Source organism: Rhamphochromis sp. 'chilingali', assembly GCF_963969265.1.
Source record: "Rhamphochromis sp. 'chilingali' genome assembly, chromosome: 17".
Lineage (NCBI taxonomy): Eukaryota > Metazoa > Chordata > Actinopteri > Cichliformes > Cichlidae > Rhamphochromis > Rhamphochromis sp. 'chilingali'.
The window spans coordinates 34,525,948-34,546,585 of NC_137944.1; the positions used below are offsets into that span (position 1 = coordinate 34,525,948).

At 39.7% G+C, this 20,638-nt stretch overlaps 2 protein-coding genes across 2 annotated transcripts; both read right to left on the reverse strand.

The window, feature by feature from the left end:
• Window positions 1-6,611, reverse strand: LOC308384719 (C-type lectin domain family 4 member E-like; the record flags this gene model as incomplete). The annotated part of the gene is made up of 7 exons (XM_080863309.1): window positions 1-1,093; window positions 1,822-1,928; window positions 2,405-2,544; window positions 2,638-2,691; window positions 2,814-2,861; window positions 5,777-5,887; window positions 6,467-6,611. 7 exons carry the CDS (start codon window positions 6,609-6,611, stop codon window positions 973-975), a joined length of 726 nt encoding a protein of 241 aa, XP_080719435.1. The 3' UTR covers window positions 1-972.
• Window positions 6,612-8,968: 2,357 nt separating this feature from the next.
• On the reverse strand, window positions 8,969-16,511 carry LOC308384715 (CD209 antigen-like protein C; the record flags this gene model as incomplete). The annotated part of the gene is made up of 7 exons (XM_080863304.1): window positions 8,969-9,367; window positions 10,096-10,202; window positions 11,689-11,828; window positions 12,760-12,864; window positions 12,945-12,983; window positions 15,913-16,029; window positions 16,355-16,511. 7 exons carry the CDS (start codon window positions 16,509-16,511, stop codon window positions 9,247-9,249), a joined length of 786 nt encoding a protein of 261 aa, XP_080719430.1. The 3' UTR covers window positions 8,969-9,246.
• Between the last annotated feature and the right edge of the window lie 4,127 nt (window positions 16,512-20,638).

A 20,638-nucleotide genomic window follows, 5' to 3' on the forward strand; every position in this document is an offset into this window, starting at 1 on the left:
TATATGTAATCAATATATGATGCAGAATGAACAAGTAAAGACTGTAAGCTGAGTCTGAGGCTCATGCAGGACATTTCATAGTGAGGTGTCTTTGGTTGGATTATTCAAACATTTACATCATGTCATGTTTCGGCTGTGTGGCAGGCAGGAGAGGACCCAAACGCAAACTCACGGGGACAGAACTTGAACTCAAAAGCACAGCTTTAATTGCTGGAAAAATAGAACACAGGCAATGCAAAACTAAACTGGGAAAGCTAATCATAAAGTATACCAGGAGACACGGGGAGAATCACACACAGCATGAGGGAGACTGCGACCCTGACAAAGAGAAACACAGGGCTTAAATAAACAGAGGGATAACGAGGGAACAAGACACAGAAGGAGAGCACAGCTGGGAGTAATCACGCTGGACGAGACAAGGGAAGCAAAACTAGAAACACTCACATGAGACATGGACCTTCAAAGTAAAACAGGAAACACACTGACTGAACTCTAAACATGCAAACTTAACAGCAACTGAGAAGACAGAATATAGGGACCAGAAACATGGTACAAAGAGGTCACAGTAGACACATTGAACACAGGGAAGCCATATTACAAAGCCAAAGAACTAAACTTATGATAACCATAACTGAGACCTAGGGAAACAAGAAACAGTACAACAAAGGACTCAAAACATAATCCATAATATAAAAACACGAGATCTCTTCAAAATAAAACAGGAAACATGAGAGGCAGACATGACAACATAAGACAACAGACATGAAACACACGAAGGGCAAGGGAGACTTCACAGGGGTTGAAAACACAAAGGGGAGCTAATAAGCAAATGAACAAAGGAAACCTAAAAAGCTTAAACATACACTATGAACATCAAAAGAACTAAAACTGAAAACACTGGGTCATAAGACCCAGGATCGTGACACAGAATGGCCAGCACTTAATCATCAGTGACACATCAAAGCACCAAACTCATTTCTCACAGATGAAGGTCATTGAATAAGAATAATAAGACGGCATCCATCTCCCATCACTGTCACAGCAGACTCCAAAGTGACCATATTTGGCATTCCCATGTACTTCTGCCCAGAACCTGTCAGAGAGATCAAATCTGATAAGAAACTGGACTAAACTCATAACTATTGTCACATTCATATAAATATGCGTCTCTTTTGGAATATTTCCAATATTTGCTGTATTTCTTTCCCAGGTTTCTCGCCCACTTTCCCTCCTTTAGACTTTTCTCTGAGAATCATCATGCACACTAAAACAGCTTTCAAGCTTTGATGAATATGAAATCTTCCTGCTGTAAAAATGGAGAATAAAAAGAAGTCAGAGCTGACTTTCTGCTGTTTGAAACTGTTTTGTCAGCTGTTTACAGACATCACTTTGAAATGTGTGTCTATCAGGTCATATTTACTGAAGCTTCTTCCTTCATATGTTCTGAAGTTTTACAAACACCAAAGAAGAAGAGACAGGAATTCTCTGAAACACTTTTTGTTCTGTGAGAAAAGAAACATTACAGCACAAAAACATGAAGACAAATTGAACAAAGTGAAATGTGTCGGTCGCTGCTTTGAACATGTTTCAATCCTGATTCCTTCAAACTGACTTGTTGTAACTGAACGTCATCACAGACTGCAGATGAAGAGAGTTCAAGCACAGCTGTTCATTCAAAGGAGGATTTCTGCTTTTCTTTACATTCAGTTTGTGGGGCTGTTGGAAAATAGCTCAACTCATGTATTGCTGATCTATCTTCCAAAACATCAGTGTTTCACTTCTAAATAATAACTCTGGAATAGAAACAAACTAATGTCTCACGTTTCTGTCAGCGCTGATCCGTCCACCCATTCCCATTTAGATCTTCCTGATGTGTATTTAACATACAGACCAATCCAGGACTCTCCTCCAAATTTACTGACAAATTCCTGTTTGAGAAGAGACACAAATATTGTCTCCAGTCATAATTCAGCACTTCTGTTGTAGTGACATCATCTTGTGAACATGTCTGAAGGAAGAATAACTGTGATGAAACTTTTCTTCCATTGTGCAGAAATCAGAAAGAGCCAAAGAATCGATGAATATCAGCTCCTCCTGTAGCTCAGTCAGTGTTGCAGTGGAATCAGTGTTAACAAATCATTTGATTCAGTTGGATTGAATCAGAAAAATAATCTGGATTATGAGGATTTCTCTCATTTTATAACATTTCTGTGTAAATTAAATGTTTGTCAAATGTGTAAAAACTTTACGTTTGAATGTGTCTGCAACAAAAAAGGAGAATCCAAGAAATCCATCAGAGTGGAGACAGGAAGCAGGTCACAGACTGACAGCAGGTCAAAGACACAAGTAACAGATGACTGTCAGCTCCATCAAAGATCACACAGACATGAACAAACACACCCACCTGTTCCTCTTTGCTGTTTATCATCACCAGATCAGCTCCTTTATCCTGACAGGCTCTCATGCTGTCAGACCAAGTTTTCTTCTCAGTGGATTTAAAGTAACAGCTGCTTCCAAATCTCGTCCATGGATCAGGACACTTCTCTTAAAGTCAAACACGTTTTAAAGGCGGTATTTATTTACTGCTCATAGTTTTTGTTGTGTAATAAAGATTTTTAGTTTTTAACAGCTTGTTACCTTTGATCTTCTCCTTTAGCAACTTGATTTCTTGCTGTAGTTGAATTATTTTTGCTGCATGTTGAGAACAAACATAATTATAATAAAATAAAAATAAAACAGGAATAAAAAAGGAAAAATGACTGCAAAGTTAGTTCATGAATATTTATTTATATTTGTTTTGAAATATTTCTTACTTGAACAATTAGCCTGGAGATGCTCTTTTTCCAAAGTGACTAAAATATCTGGTTAGAAACAAAACAGGAAACTGATTTAAAGTTTAAAGCATTTTATCAATGAAGTTTTTATTATTCCCATCACATGAATGGAACTAACACATGCTGAGCTGCATGCTGCTCATCCGTTGGGCATCTTTCTTTGCCTTTAGACAACAATTCTGATGGCAAAAGAGCCAAACGGGACAGGCAAAAAAAAAAAAAAAACAAAAAAAAAAAAACAACCTTAAGAAGATGTGGAGGAACGACATCACAGTTGGTTTCATACTGGTAACCAGTTTCTCAAGAGAGGAAAGGGAAATAAGCTCTAAGTGATCAAAGACAGCCAGGCAGGGGAGCAAGATGGACCGATGATGGGAGGCAAGAGAAATACAAGCTCCGTGTTAACAAAATTATCAGAGTTCTCTGTAAGCTTTCAGAGGGACGTGGGCATTAAAAGCAGTGTTAATGTATTATAAAGGACAAGGGGGTTGTGAGCGTTAGCAGCAATGATGTCGGAAAAATGTTTTGCTCTTGCAGTTTCCACAGCTCTTTGAAAACAACACCAGCTCTCAGTCTCAGAAGAGACTTGCAGTTTGTCCATCTTCAGCTTTCATTTCTCCTGCACTCCCATCTGATGGCACGGGTATGATCACTTAACCAAGGGTCTGATCTGGGCTTTGATCGCCTGGTTTTAATTGGAGCCACAGAATTTACAACAGTATTATGGCGTACGGCACAAGGAATTAAATTACAGGGAAAGCTCCTCAGTGCTGGAAGACACAGAGGGCTGCAAGTCTAAATTATTAAAAACAGTGGAGACATGAGCAGCCGTTGAAGAGTAAAAACATGTCAGCACCGAGCAAGAGCAAAGAGTTTGAATAAATTAGAAATGGGTAAACCTTAAGATAAAGCAAGATCCAGTGTGTGGGTACATTCATGGGTTGGGCCGTTCACCAACTGAGTGAGGCCAAAGGAGTCCAATAAGTCTAAGAAGTCTTTTACCAGAGGCTTTCCAGAGTAGCACATGTGAATTTTAACTCCGCCTAACAATTAAAACTTGCTCATATTTTGACATAATTTCATCCAAGAAGTCTGAAAATTCCCACAAAAAATCTTTGTTGTATACTTTGGTGACCAATAGATCGCTGTGCACAGCAGCGGACGGAAGAGTCTCAACTCGTAAAAGGCTCGGTTCAAAGCTGCAGAAAACAGTCGGCAAAACTCCTCCATGACCCAAGGACCTCAGAGTATTAAAGTATGAGTGACAGTGGGGTAATAATTCTGAAAAAACACTGGACTCACCCGGAGAGGTCTGTGTTTAAGTAACGCTGAGAAGGTCCAAACTCTGGGACATGAAACATTCCTTAAGGATAAAAGTTTTATTCACGATGGACCTTAAATTCACCAGACCTATTCTAATGGGCACCACGTCTGTAGAAGCAGCAGTGGGAGAAGTAGGTGAAATCTGTGCATGATGCCGCAGATACCCAAGGTTGACACCAGGTGAAGGGGACCGGGTCCAAAAGGGTCCAGGGAACACCAAGATGTAAAAAGTCTAGGACCCTCACCAGCCGCTCGCCACGACATCAGTGGCGCCTTCTCCAGCGAGATGGTTGTGGTTCTTGGCAAAGGTAAGCTGGTACTCCAGCCAAGAGCAGGGGTAAGAAATCAAGTCTTTCTTGATGGCAGTGCAGAAATTTTGCGGTAGACGGATGAAGGGAGGAGAGAGCTTGGCAATCATAGATTACTAATAAGCTGACATGATGAAAGATGCACAGGACTAACAACAGAGAGAGCAGTAGATAACTCGTCACACACACTGGGCCATCTCTTAACCGCTCAATCAATCAGTGCATTCAATGCTAAGTAAGAGACTCATGAAATACTAGAAGCTCAGTCAGCAAAACAAACTTGTTGGTCAGGCTGTACCACACAGCAGCTCATAATAATAATAATAATAATAATAATAATAATAATGGATACTTTATTGATCCCCATGGGGAAATTACTTGTTTTTCTCTGCATTTGACCCATTCACTCTGTGAATATTACTGATCAGAGAATTCTATTTAAAATGCATTTAAATAGAATCCACTAAAAGCCATTTATGAAGAGGGAAACTAATCTCAGAGACCAAAACTCATTTTGTCCTGAATGGAAACATGCTTTTAATGCTGGAAAGGTGCTCATCATAACATGGTAGTCTGTGGGGACTGACTCGCTTTCAGAATCAGCCTTTAGTGGTCATTAAAGGAACTGCAGTTTTTGGATCTGTGCTGGCTTTCTGTTTCTTATCTGTTTCAGACAGGAAATGGCTTTGAGGAAGTGACAGCATGCAAAGAAACACAGGCCTATAAATGAATGTGATTAATATGAGTGATAACCTCCAGTGTGCTGAACGCTAGACGGAGAATTCCCTTTTCTTTATATTTGTAAAGCCCATTAGACTATCAAACAATTTGCGAGGCAAGAATAAATTATTTTTCATTGTTCAACCAAAGAGGAGCTCTTAAAGAGAGAGAGGAAAAACACATTCACACCTCACTCTCACGGTGCATACAAACCAGGAAATGCTTTTAAAGGGCAACACTGTTTTGCCTTATAGAGAAACTGTGTCATAGCTTTCATCACATATGCCTTAAATAAAGTTACATCTGGGATCAGCATTGATTACTTTACTAATGAAGGCTGAAAACTTTCCTTTTCATTCTTCTTCTTGCAGACCTTTCTATTTAAAAACAATAAAAAGAAAAGAAAACAATAATAAATAAACAATAAAACACTACTGGTCATATTTGACCAGTAGTGTCAAATATCACCCAGGTGACTGTTTCTAACTAAAATATGAATAAGAATAGGAGCCAAACAAAAGCAAGTCTACATCAACATCTAATCTGTAAAATATTACATCCACCAGGCTATATTTTAATAAAATTACTCACATCGTGTGGTGATTCCAGACAGAATCAAAAGATACAGCAGCCCAAGATTCACTTCAAAAGCTCTGAACCATCTTCTTTTCACAGCTAAAAGCTTCATCTGGATGTTTAATTCTACAGAGACAAAATTGAGATTTAATTATTGTATTATTTTAATTAATACGTCGTAATCAGACTGCACTCATCTTGAGAATGAGCTGAACAAGTTCATCGTGTTAGTCTCATATTTACAGGAAAATGTTTAACATATAGAAAACAGAGAAACAGTGTTTGAGAAGGAGAAATATTTCTAGGTGATTCTTAGAGCATGGGGGCCAGAAAAAGGCCAGTATATCTGTCAGTATGGTCGAAAATAAGCTTAAAAATACAATTAGCTCTGTAGACATGAAGACCACTCTCGAGTTGTTTCCTGTGGTTTCACTTGCACCACACAGTGTCTAAGAAGACTTCCTTGTTTTTAATATTTCTACCTTTGCCTCGGATCTGTCAGATAAGAGTCTTGTGGAACTTCCCTCCTTTTCTGTAATTTTTTGACGACTGAACAGTTTTTAAACATATTAAACCAACTTAAATTCCCTCATATTCAGTTTTATTTATATAGCGCAGAATCGCAACAACAGTTGGCTCAAGGCACTTTGTTTTGTGAGGTCAAGACCTTGCAATAGTACAATAGTTTATTTATTTCCTGCTTACCAGCTGCCTGCAGCCCAACATCAGGATGTTGTTCTCCATCATCTAGCATCTCAACCTCACTGTGCTCTTGCTCTCGTCCATCACTGTCGATCCTTCTGCTGTATTTCACTCTAAAATCGGCTGCAGTCTGACTGTCTGCAGACATCTTGGTGGGTGAAAGTATTTGAGCAGCTTTCACTGTCTGTTTCTGTCAGTCAGGCAGGTTTTAATCATCAGCATCAAACAGGAAGTAGCAGCAGACCAAACCACAAACAAAGAGAGGCTAACTTCATTGGTACTTTACAATGTGGTTCGCAGACCTTTGAGTGAGAGCACATGTCAAATAAAAAACAAACAAACATTGTCATTTTTACTGGCTGTTGCAACACGGAACTTTGAAACTAACAGAAATACATACATGTACAAACAAGAATACCTTTGTCTTGAATTAGTACATACTGTGAATAGACAGAAGCACACCAATTTCAGAGTTTTTCCAACACGGGAACACCTCACATGTCTAACAGAGCTTCAGTGAGACAAAGGAGATTCTTTCAGCTAGTGGCCAACTGAAGAATGCCCTCAACTCATTTTAAATCTGTGTTTCATGCCATTGGTGTTTACTTCCTCATGCAGTTTGAAAAATTTCACTTTCTTCACAAAAACCAGAGGTCATATGGCACTTTTCCTACTCGAGCTTTTACATCAAATCAAACAGTGTGACAGTGCGTGATCATATAGATAAAGGTAGGCCTGTTTGAGGAGTGATTTGAACTGGAGCTCAGCAAACAGCCGGAAAGAGTGAGGCTGTGCATATATGTGGCAGAAATTAGCTTCCTTCATAGATTGGTGGCCATGATGTTTCAAAGAGCCGGAGGGTAAGTAAATGGCAGACAGAAATGAGGCAGTTTGAATCTTCTTGTGTCTCACACATGCACAGGACTGGAACGTAAGTGTTTTGGGCCGTTTCAATATGGACGCACAACTCTGTGAAAACACTGAAAACGCTGGTGTGGACGCGGAGCATTTTCAGAGAAAAACGCCATTTTTAAATCTATCCGGGCTAGTGTGGATGTAACCGAAATCCTGAGCTGGCTTGGTATCACCTCTGTGTCACCTGAAAGAAGTGACCCCTCTGCGATCTGAACCTAGATAAGCTGCTGATTAACCTTTTCTGTGTACATTCCTTTACATTAGTGCATTTTGTATTTGATCAAGAGTTTAGATTTAGATTATTGACAAAAAATTACTACACCCACATCAGACAGTAACAGATACATGCCCAGTATATTCATTGTATCATCTAAGACAGTGGTGCTCAAACTGTTGTACATGTACCACTGGCCATACATGGGCTCCCTCTAGTGGTATGTGGGGAGTCTCCAAATGTTTAAGATTAAATAATATACCGTGTTCAGGATGAACGCCAACTTTTTCCACTCAGTAACTGATGGTTAGGGACAAATGCAATGACATGGCAGGATGCTGTAAACGGACCAAACTTCCATCCATAATACGAGGTTAGTCATCAATACACTGCTACATGGGCTGGGCTGTAGTTTTAAAAACTGAGCTTTAAAATGAACAGTGGTAATAAAAACCGAGAGAGGCTGACAGTGATCACTGATTGTTTTTAGGGGCTTGTTCAGATTAAATTAAACAAGATACAAAGTATTAAAATCTGTTAAAAAGAAAAGAAGCCTTGATGAATTCAGAGTAGTTTGAACCCAGTAGCAGGGTTCATAGGTCATCACCTAAAGACCGGACATCCCACCTGCTGTGAATGTTTTAATGCAGTACAGTTGTTATCATTATGAGTTGTCACATCCTGTTTATCACAGTTAAAATAAATAACACTCTTATGAGAAATACAATTGTCTGGTGTAAGCAGTATATGGTGTTAAATAGACCTACACTACTGTACTTTAATGTCGGTCATAAGGGTGGTACTTCAAGAGACATATTTTACGAGGGGGTATTTATTGTGAAAAGTTTGAGAACCACTGATCTAAGACACAGACTTGACTCAACAAAATACCATTTATGTTAATTGCCATTTTTATTGTATTATTTATCTATTTTAAATGTAGGGGTACATTTAAGAGTTCAGGCTTTTTAAATCTGACATTGCTTCCATTCCTGTCAGTATTAATATTTCATGCCAATATTACATAAAACTGTTCGGGCAGCACAAAACCAGAGTTTGCTGTAGTGCAAAAGCAACAGTACAAATTTGAGCTCAGTTCAGACTAGATGCTGCCTTACTGTACCATCTTGTGGTTCAAAGTGGTATTACATGAGGGAATCAGATTTCAACATGATTACTTTACTACTTTACTTTACATCAGAAATCAATATTCTTCACTAATTCACACAATTGAAATTTGCCGAACATGCTTTTTCTGCATTTCAATCTGTTTTAAAGTTCCTAATTTGTAACTATAAAAAGAAGCAGCTACTTTCAGCTGTTTGAGAGAAACTGAAGAAGACATTTACTGAAGTTTTAGGACCAACAGGCTGATGAATAAACCAAGTAAAGCAAAGTAAAGACAAGCTGCACTTTGACTTTTATTAGAACAATTTGCTGGAACTACAGAGTAATGAAGTACTTCAAGGTTTTGTGTGGATGACTTCCAACCTTACTGTACAGCACAGAGCACAGAGGGACAATATATGTAATCAATATATGATGCAGAATGAACAAGTAAAGACTGTAAGCTGAGTCTGAGGCTCATGCAGGACATTTCATAGTGAGGTGTCTTTGGTTGGATTATTCAAACATTTACATCAAAGCACCAAACTCATTTCTCACAGATGAAGGTCTTTGATTCAGGATCATATGACCCCGTCCATTTCCTATTATAGTCACAGCAGACTCCACGGTATCCAGAATAAGGATCTGACCATCCTTCTGCCCAGAACCTGTCAGAGAGATCAAATCTGATATGAAACTGGACTAAACTCATAACTATTGTCACATTCATATAAATATGCGTCTCTTTTGGAATATTTCCAATATTTGCTGTATTTCTTTCCCAGGTTTCTCGCCCACTTTCCCTCCTTTAGACTTTTCTCTGAGAATCATCATGCACACTAAAACAGCTTTCAAGCTTTGATGAATATGAAATCTTCCTGCTGTAAAAATGGAGAATAAAAAGAAGTCAGAGCTGACTTTCTGCTGTTTGAAACTGTTTTGTCAGCTGTTTACAGACATCACTTTGAAATGTGTGTCTATCAGGTCATATTTACTGAAGCTTCTTCCTTCATATGTTCTGAAGTTTTACAAACACCAAAGAAGAAGAGACAGGAATTCTCTGAAACACTTTTTGTTCTGTGAGAAAAGAAACATTACAGCACAAAAACATGAAGACAAATTGAACAAAGTGAAATGTGTCGGTCGCTGCTTTGAACATGTTTCAATCCTGATTCCTTCAAACTGACTTGTTGTAACTGAACGTCATCACAGACTGCAGATGAAGAGAGTTCAAGCACAGCTGTTCATTCAAAGGAGGATTTCTGCTTTTCTTTACATTCAGTTTGTGGGGCTGTTGGAAAATAGCTCAACTCATGTATTGCTGATCTATCTTCCAAAACATCAGTGTTTCACTTCTAAATAATAACTCTGGAATAGAAACAAACTAATGTCTCACCTTTCTGTCAGCGCTGATCCGTCCACCCATTCCCATTCATATCCTCCTGATGTCTGTTTGGATCTCAGACCAATCCAGGACTCTCCTCCAAATTTACTGACAAATTCCTGTTTGAGAAGAGACACAAATATTGTCTCCAGTCATAATTCAGCACTTCTGTTGTAGTGACATCATCTTGTGAACATGTCTGAAGGAAGAATAACTGTGATGAAACTTTTCTTCCATTGTGCAGAAATCAGAAAGAGCCAAAGAATCAATGAATATCAGCTCCTCCTGTAGCTCAGTCAGTGTTGCAGTGGAATCAGTGTTAACAAATCATTTGATTCAGTTGGATTTACCGTATTTTTCACACCATAAGACGCACCAGATTATAAGGTGAAAACAAAACAGTCAGATAAGTCATATTTTACTCAACTTATTCTTCTTGCTTCCTCCACTTCCCTACCATTGATTCATTAATGCTGAATTCTCTGCAGCTGCTCTGTTCCCATGTTGTTGCAGTATGTTAATGACTAACTTCGTATTGTGGATGGATTATCTCAGTTGTTCTCCTGACTGCAGTTTGTTCCGTTTACATCATCCTCCCATGTAATTGCATTTGTCCCTAACCATCAGGAACCTTCACGTTAACTTTTGTCCAGCGTTCATCCTCCAGCTTCACTGTGCTAATGTTATGCTAACGTAGCTGTTTTGCTAGCGATCACGTAGCACATCATTATATACCAGCTAGCCCAACTTCAGTAACCCTACAAACGTCACTGCTGTTTAGTTTTCTGTCTTCATTTATGTTGGAAGTGATAGCAGAGCTGTACGTTTGAATTATTTCAGAAATCTCTCAGTCAGAACATGCTATATCATGTTTAGGTGGAAACTAGTGAGCTAACTCCCTGCTAACTTCTAACTCTGTTAAATGTAATAAATTCTGTTTTCATGGATGCCTGGATGTTAAACTTAATTGTTACACCTGGTAAAGCAGCAACGCTGATCATTTTATTAAAGATGAAAGAATTTAGACACTTTTTAACTCTCAGTGATGCCACAGTGTTTGTTTGACTTTGGGACCTGAAGAAGACGGAGTTTTGGACCCAGATTACTCCGTGAGGCTCCTGACTACGGCAGCCGTAATGCTCCAACAATCCATCAAACAGTGCGCCTTCATAGCTTACCAAAGTCACACTAAAACATTTTTTGACAGATTTCTGTGCGCCGTGTACCACATAAAATTGGTTCGAGGTCAGTGAGCACAACCAGAATTCATACATAAGGCGGACTGTCGATTTTGGAGAAAATGAAGGGATTTTAAGTGCGCCTTATAGTGTGGAAAATATAGTAATCAGAAAAAAAATCTGGATTATGAAGATTGCTCTGATTTTATACAATTTCTGTGTAATTAAAATTTTTGCTTCGAATTTGTCAAATGTGCAAAAACTTTACATTTGAATGTGAGTGTCTGTAACAAAAATGGAGAATCCAAGAAATCCATCAGAGTGGAGACAGGAAGCAGGTCACAGACTGACAGCAGGTCAAAGACACAAGTAACAGATCACTGTCAACTCCATCAAAGATCACACAGACATGAACAAACACACCCACCTGTTCCTCTTTGCTGGTTATCATCACCAGATCAGCTCCTTTCTCCTGACAGGCTCTCCTGCTCTCAGACCAAGTTTTGTTCTCAGTGGATTTAAAGTAACAGCTGCTTCCAAATCTCGTCCATCGATCAGGACACTTCTCTTAAAGTCAAACACATGTTTTAAAGTCAGACTTTGTGTCCTGTTGTATCACATTAATCTTTGGTCCCTGTCATTTTCCCTGTAAATGCTTCATTTGTCTGTTTATATTAAATCCTCTATCAGGAATTTAGGTGTCACTTTTGACTCGACTCTCGCGTTGGATGGTCATTGAAATCTCTGGTTTGGTCTTGTTTTTAATCATTTAAGAAATGTGGCTCTGAGCTGGAGATTGTTATGCATGCATTTCTTCACGGTTGGACTAATGTAACTCGCTGTTTATGTGTCTAAGCAAAGGTTCTGTGGACAGTCTGCAGGTTGTGCAAAACGCTGCAGACAGACGTTTGACAAAACCTTCCTAGTATTCACATGTGACACTGTTGCTCGGTTACACTGACTTCCTGTTGAATTTAGAGGCCATTTTAAGATCCTGATCTTGACATACAGAGCTGTGCATGGACTGGCACCAGCCTAAATCTCTGATCTGCTACAGCACTATGTCCCCAGAAGGTCCCTAGGGTCATCTGATCAGGGCTTACTTGCTATGAAAAATATTAAGAGGGTGAGGCACAGGGTGGTAGAGCTTTTGCCACTGTGTCCCCTCAGCTGTGGAACTCTCTCCCCCAAACATTAACAACTGTGGACTCAGTAGTTGATTTTAAAAAAACTCAGAACTGCTTTTGGTTAATTTTTGCCTGTTTTATATTGTCTTTTTAAAAAGAAAAAACTTTTCATGACTTGTTATCTTATGTGCAGCACTTAGTTTATTATTTTTACTATTATTAAACTCAGGTTTTCTCTCTTATTCATAAACTTACATTTATACAGAGAAACTGTTACACAGCATCAAACATGTAGGATTCAAAACAAAGACACAATCAGGTTATCACTGTGTAACACTGATGTTTTCTATCAGTTATTCAAACTTTATTACCTTCTATCTTCTCCTTCAGCTTCTTCACTTCTTCCTGTAGCTGACTGTGGTTTTTACTCAGTTCATCATAACGGCTCTGTAACTGAGTCAGGCTGGTTTTTGTGCCTTTAGAGTAAAACAGATTAAAATTAAGTTAAAATGTTCTACAAATATATCTGTGATATAAGAACTTGGTGTTTGCTTACCTTGAAGTTCATCCTGCAGCTCACTCTTGTTCAAAGCATCTGAAATAGTTCAGTGAAATCAAAATAAAATAAAATGAGTGAAACATTGAACAGAAATAATCTTCTTCCTCTGCTTTGTCAAATATCAATAAGAGTCAGAAACTTGCAGCCATTGTTCTTTAACATGTCCTGTGGGTGGAGGTGTTAGAACTACAGGAAATCTGATGAGCTAAATACGTATCAACTGTGAACAAAAACCACTGACAAGATTCAGAATAATTGTGCTTCAGTGTGGAGGAAGAAGGTGAAGAGTCAAACAGCATTTCTACACCTGTAGTCAGAGATGTTATGTAGGGCTTTGGAACGTGATGTCACGGGGGTGGGCGTGGAAAGGATTTTGTCCCGATCCGCCATTTTGGGGGTCTAAACAAAGCGCAAGCGAAAAAGTAGTCACACACAACAGTTCATTCTTGCTGTGTGGTCCGCTGCAATGTTCAATCGCACAACCGGCAAGAGAATAAGCTTGAAAATGGTTTATCTTTTCATTCTTTCCCAACCTGGAAGCAACATGAAGCAGCTCGTGTGTCGATGTTACCAAACGAAGGCGTGTAGCCTGGATAGCAGCCGTGAGCTGATATCCAGTTCTCTTCCATCTCCAAATATCTGTTGGTTCTAAATCTGGTAAGTTCTAAATATGGTCATATCACTCTTTATAGCCTATTAGTTTTATTTTTGATGCGCTCTGAGGTCATAGCAAATTAGAACAAACATCCTACTGAGTGATTTTGCAGAACTACCTTCTATTTATAGAGTTGCTAATTATTTGGCATTATTGCAGCAAACCAGCCAATGAAATGGATGAAACATCGTGACTGAGTTCCAGCGCTACACAAGGAACCTGCTTCAAACATACCACCATGCCAATCAGATTACTTCTTCCATGTGAGGGTGAAGAGGTGACCCTCCTGGATAAGATGGTGAAGGTTTGCTGCGTTTGGTGAACAGTGTGATAATAAAACCAGGGAAGAATGAAACCTGCTCCTGTTAAATATTCTTTAGTCTTTTGCTGTATAAATAGCTGTATTTTTTCAAAAGATACAGTAAATAAAGTAATGTTAGTAGTGGGTGATATCATGTAAACACTGTCATGATTTTGTGTAAACATTTTGTCATTTGTAAACTGTAAATGACATGGATTCTACATGTAATGTGATGTTCTATAAAGTGGTTTTAATTAAAAAAAAAAAAAAGAGGCAAAAATTAGTTTGTTTCTTTATTCAACTTTTGAACAGCGGGACTCAGTCAGTACATATTCAGTAAATGCAAATTATTTACACGGCAGTGCACTACAGGCATAAATCTAGACCCCTAGATAAAACATTATGGCATTATAGCAGTGACGACTCCTCCACAGTAGCAGGTGGGATTTTTCTGTTTTGAGGCTCCTTTTCCCCGTCACTACAGATGGTCTGTTTATGTTTTGATCAAGAGCCTTTTTTGGGCAGCTGAAGAGGAGAAGTCTATCTTATGGCCAACCTCTGGCTGTATCTTGGTCATATTACCCAGCAAAACCCAGTATGCAGGTTCATCTGTAACAGTCCTTGTGCCACAGATCAACACTGTTGCTTCTACTTTAAACAGAAGAGCAGTGACGTGGGTGCAGGTCTCCGTGACTCCGGCCTTACAGGTGCAGTGGGCGGCTTCAACCTTCCCTGTGATGCTCACAGTGACCCATGGCTGCAATGCTGGTTCATTCAGTCTTTGAGAGTGCAGGACCTGAAACACACACAAAGTTCATTTAAAGACAAGAACTATGAGCCAAGGCCGACACAAATGTGTTTAATCTACTTTATCATAAATGTAACAAAGTGTTTAGAAAGTTAGCACATACATGTCATTTTTCATTTCTTTATGTGTCCATCGCTGCAGGTTATAGTGTAAATCTGCCTGTTCTCTGTCAGAAACCTGCCTGCAGAAAATGAACCTAAAGTATGTAATGCAAGGATGTCATCACTGTAGAGATGGAGAAAGCATAAATTGACAGTTATGAATCACTTAATATGATATGAGATTCTGCAGGTCATTGATCAATGTATAAAACTAAAATAAAATGTATTTTTAGTGACACAAGATACAAATATGGAAGCAAGATGTATAATTAGGATTATTTATAATAAATATGAATAAATCATTGTAATTTCTTTAACCATAAAGAATAACTAAATCCTTCAGGACAATGTCTCATAAATGCACTGAACTCACTATGTTATCCCTCTAACAGCCTCCACATGTTCTCACTGTAATTTCCCCTCATGAATGAATTTATGCTGCACTAATGTGAATGTTTGCAGGAAAATCTAACGCATTTCACTCGCAGTACTCGAGCTGACTTACCTTTGTTTGAATGACGACTTGTACGCGCTGACTCCACAGATAAGGTATGAACTATGTCAGGCTACGTCAGTAGCGGTTGGTCTCCAGGGTTTCTACTCCACTGCCGTATTTCATACGGGTCCACATTTCCAATGCAGGCTCTTTTCTGCAAGTACAGCTGCTTCGCCTCTGGACGCAATCGGTCTCTATACAGTCCGTTCTCTTTTGAGCTGCTTTTAAGCATCTTGTAATCGTCGTTCCAACAGTGTGTTTGTTTTGATTCGTAGACCCCGAAAATGGTGCCGCGCTCCCACAATGCATTGCGGCGTGACGTCAACTCCAAAGCCCTACATGCTTTGAAAGAATAGATTCTGACTCATGTGACATGTGCCTGTTCTCACTGAAAATATGTCTTTTTGCATTCAGTCAAAGCTGCTCTGAGGCTTCAACACTTCCTCATATCAAAGGTGTTTCCATGTGATCAGGTACTTCCTGTATTTGCTGTGGCAGAAGGAGACGTTCTGGTTGTGAAGCTGCATGTTTGTTGGCTGCTGGGATTCAGTATCAGTCATACATTCATTTGCAGGAGAAGTTCAGAGGTTGTATCTTATCTTACAGCATATGGACAGGATGATGATCCCAGCTAACATCAGGAGGCACAGCACTCTTAGACCCAGTGTAGCACATCTGAAAGAGCCCTTCAGGACTGAAGGAGGATTCAGAGTCTGTGGTCCTGTTAGAAAGCAGTGTGGATGTTGGTCTGTGCTTATTTCCTGTCACTCTGTGTTTAATAGACCTGTGGTTGTGGTTGTATCAACTTAGCTTCATAAAAGGGTCGGTTGCCAAAAAACAAGGAAATATAACATCTGCACTGTAACTAAAGTGCCTGAATCAATTTGCTGTTCACAGAGCTCTACAAACCAACGTGGGAAAAAAACGTAAACTACAAAGGTTCATACAGCACATGGAGAAACAGATGTTTGATGAGCTGCAGTTATTTGGCATTAAAAGCTGACTGTAACAAACTGGAAGTACATTTATTTGTATAATTGACTTACCTCCTTCCTGCGACTGAAAATGATCATAACTATCTCTGATCTCATCTGTACTCTCGTAGGTATCCACCTCCCTCTGCTCCCACTCTGCTCCGTCCTCCTTTCTGCTGTATCTCACCTTCTTTGATAGATCTGGTTCAGCATAAATATCTGAGGACATCGTGAGAGGACTGAGACAGCTGAGCAGAAGCTGCACTTACAGAGTTTAAACTATACTTTAACAGTTCTGCAGTACTAACCCTTGTATATATGGTGTTATGCTGTACTGTTCTTGTCCAGCCTTCTGTCTGCTTTCAGACAGGAAGAAACTCTGAGGAAGTGACATCATGCAAAGGACCACAGACCAACACTTTCATTTGATTGCATAAAAACCTCGAGTGTGCTTGAACACACAAATGGAACATTTCATGGTATTTATATTTGCAAAGCCCCTCAGAAACATGTGAAAACATTTGCATGAAACAGGAATAAATGCATTTTCTTTGTTTAACAAAAGGTGAGCTTGTGGTGAAAAAAAAACACACATACGTCATGCTCACACATGTGCACCTCATGTGCACAAAGCAGGAAATGTCTCTTTGTCAGTAATACGTTTTTCTATTTCCTGATAGAAAACAAACTGTTAAACTGTTTAAGATTTCATGTGACTAAAGTTACCAAGTTGTTTTTAAAGTATACGATCATTTTTTAGCTCGTAAATTAACATCAAAATGAAACTTATGCACAAGTTCAGTAAGGAAGATCTATGGCCTCACATCTGTCCACTGCCAGGCGCTGCTGACTAAATCTAAGCTGTATCACTTCCACTTTCCCACACTGTCAAGCTGTTTGTGTTATCACTGGTCTAGTCCAATGACCTTTTCCTGGCCTTCTCCAGGCCAATCAGCATTCATGCCACGTACAGCAGCGCAAACAAATTCATCCATCCCTGGGCTTCCATGTGTCTTTAATGTTTGCAGAAGAGTATTGCCAGGGTAAAATCCAATTTCAGTTGTCTCTGGCTGTCATTCTTTTTTCTCTCGCTATTTAACAGTCATCTAAGTGTGCCTGGAATTTTCTCCAGTTAACAATAAATCCAGGCACAGTATATTTCAAATCAGTTTATACTTGCCTCTCTCAGCTACTCCACATCACAAGCTCAAATTCCCAGTCTGATCTCTCAGCCCGTGTATTCCAGCAGCTCAGTTATTCAGTCATGCATGTTAATTAATTATCTTCCATCCATCCATCCATCCATTCACTTCCGCTTATCCTTTTCAGGGTCGCAGGGGGCGCTGGAGCCTATCCCAGCTGTCGTAGGGCGAGAGGCGGGGTAGACCCTGGACAGGTCGGCAGTTTGTCGCAGGGCCAACACACAGAGACAGACAACCATTCGCACTCACATTCACACCTAATGGCAATTTGGATTATCCAATTAACCTATCCCCATCTGCATAACTACAGAAAACGAAAAAAAATTAAAATTATACAAGAAAATTGTAAAATAATCAATGCCAGTGTTTCTGACACTTTTAGACGAGTAAACATGTCCCGGGTCAAATTGACCCAGGAACATAATTGGTGTTCCTGGACACCAACATAACAGGAGGGTAAAGTTCCGCTCTTGTTTTCTATGCTGCGGTTCCAGCAAAGACGAAACAGCCGGGTCACTGGACTCGCTGCTCCTGTGTCAGCGCACAGCAGGCACACTTTGCTCCCCCTCCCCCCTCTTGTGTTTAGATGTTGCGCCGTGACGTGACGTGACTTAAGACGCTTTGGGGGTTGTTAAGTTGTTTACATATTATTTATATTTTCACCAGTTGTTATTTTTGTTGTTGAGAATTTTAATTGTAATTTCTGTATTATAGTTTCTCAACAGTACTTGTTTGTTTTAATTTTTTACTGTTTTTTGCACACTTTTTATGTAAGATCTTTCTAAAAGAAAAAAAAAAAGGAAATAAATAAATAAAAATTGGTAACTATAAACCACCAAGGCTGTGAGCCCCGACCAAACCTACTCTCCACTCCGCAAACAGGCGAGAGAAGTGACCCGAACGATCGGCGCCCCATGCTCCGACCCAGGGAAGTGTCCACTCTGGCGATCACGCACGCATCAAGCGGCGCTGGTGACGAGGTGGTTCCCCGAGCCCTCACCTCAGCATGCCACCCTCGGGCGTGGTAGGACCCCCACACACCTCGACCTCTGTCTCCAGCTTGGGAGGTCCCACCCTTACAATAATCACACGGTTGCTGTAACACTACATTCAATGTCTGCAGTTCTCCCACTGCCAGCCGTACACTTTACCACCAAAAACAACAACACAAGCAGAGCACAGTCCTGGGTTTTAACTATTTAATAATAAAAAAAACGCAACATCACAAAAAACACTTGAGGTCATGAAAATTTATTGAGATTTAGCAATTCAAAGAGCATCCACCTTATTTTCGATATCAGCAATACTGGCCCATATTTACTTGGTATTGGATCGATACCAAAATATGTAGTATCGCACACCACTAATGGCAGTCCATTCTCCCTGCAGCACGGAGTACACTGCCCATGAGGCTGCATTCTTTAGAGCTATGCCTTCATATTAAATCATTTTTTAATAATAATTGTTACAAATATTTCATCACTTCATTATGCGGGCCGCAAGATTGAGACCCAGGGATTAGAGCCTGCTAATACGTCTTTTGTTTGGGTTTACACCGGCGTGGAATTACCAAAAAATAGAGAGGGCATAGCATAACATATGAAACAGGAAAAGGCCGCCATGTTATCCATTTATTTCAACAAAGCAACTGTACTCTGAATATCACTTTCTTCAAGGGAAACTGTAACGGAATACAGTTACTCATATTTTGTATTTTAAATATGCAACACTGGTACATGTACTCCGTTACTCCGCAACACAACAAAGAACACAAGGAAAAATGCAGACAATAAACATACACTAGGGCGAACGAGGCAAAAGGCCATAGATGCGAACACAGCTGAACATAATCTAACTAATGAGACTGGGAAGCAAAACCGAACAAGATGCACACAGGACAAGAGACAAGAGAGAACTAGTGAGAGAAACAGAGACACGACTGGGGAACAGGCCAATCAACATGGAGACAAGACTGACTTCACAGAGAGATACTAACACAGGAAGAGGGCGGGGACACAGAGGGGGGATGATAACACAAAACCTGAGGCTAGATAACAAACTAAGACCTGGGACACAAACAGAGACACAACAATCATAACCAAAACTTCACCTCAGAACATGAAATGAACCAGAATCAGACGTCAAACACAAACGCTGGCTCACAGACCAGGACCATGAGCCTCCACACAGAAAGACTCCACCCAAAACAGGAACTCTCTTTCTGAGAAGTGATGGTGCTCACCACTGCAGCACCACGCTGCCCTGTTAGTTTCTGTGCTGGTAAAAATAAAGATGAATAAATAGTTCACTCTGACATATTTCCTGTGTCACAAACACTTCTTCTCTCTGCTGCTTCGATGTACTTACAGTTTGTAGAAGGCAGCGTCTAACAAATATCATGGTCCTGAGTCTGGGTATTCAATGTTTATGTTTTGATTATTTTCTATTCTGTGATTTTAGTCTGGTTTTTTTTTCATGGTTTAGTCTTTTGCATTTTCTAGCTCTCTAAGTCCTTCAGTGTTTTGTGATTTTGAGTTCTTAGGGTTTGCTCCTGTGCCTCCCATATTTAGTTATTTGTTCTTATTGAGATGACATTATACAATCCTGCAAGAGTGGTTGGTTGCCTGGACTCACGAAATTTACAAGGTCACACGGGATTTTCCAAAGGAAAATCACTGGAATTATAAGAGGCAGACAACTATACACACACCACATGTGTTTGCTGTTTATATTTGGTTCAACCTGTCAAGGACAAAAACGTAATGAAAATTCTGCATCAAGCCTTGTAATCGTAGCTTTCCTAATTTTGGTAAGTCTGGGTTGACAGCAAGGTGGTGCCGTAGTTAACGTTGTTTCCTTCCAGCAAAAAGGTCCTGGGTTCAAATCCCCTGGGTTCTCTCTTGGTACTCAGGAGTCCTTCCACATTTGAAGTCATGTAGTTATTAGGGTTAGGTTAACTGAAGATTCTAAACTATGTGTGAATGTGAGTGCAAATGTGATAGCCCTGCCTCTATTCCTATCACATCTGTGATAGGTCCCACCCTCCTCCCCCCCCCCCAACCCTGAAAATGATAAGAGGATGGATGGAGTGGAAGTTATAGTAAACCAATTGAAAATGTATGCTAACCAGACTCTAGATTTTGTTGAACATTAT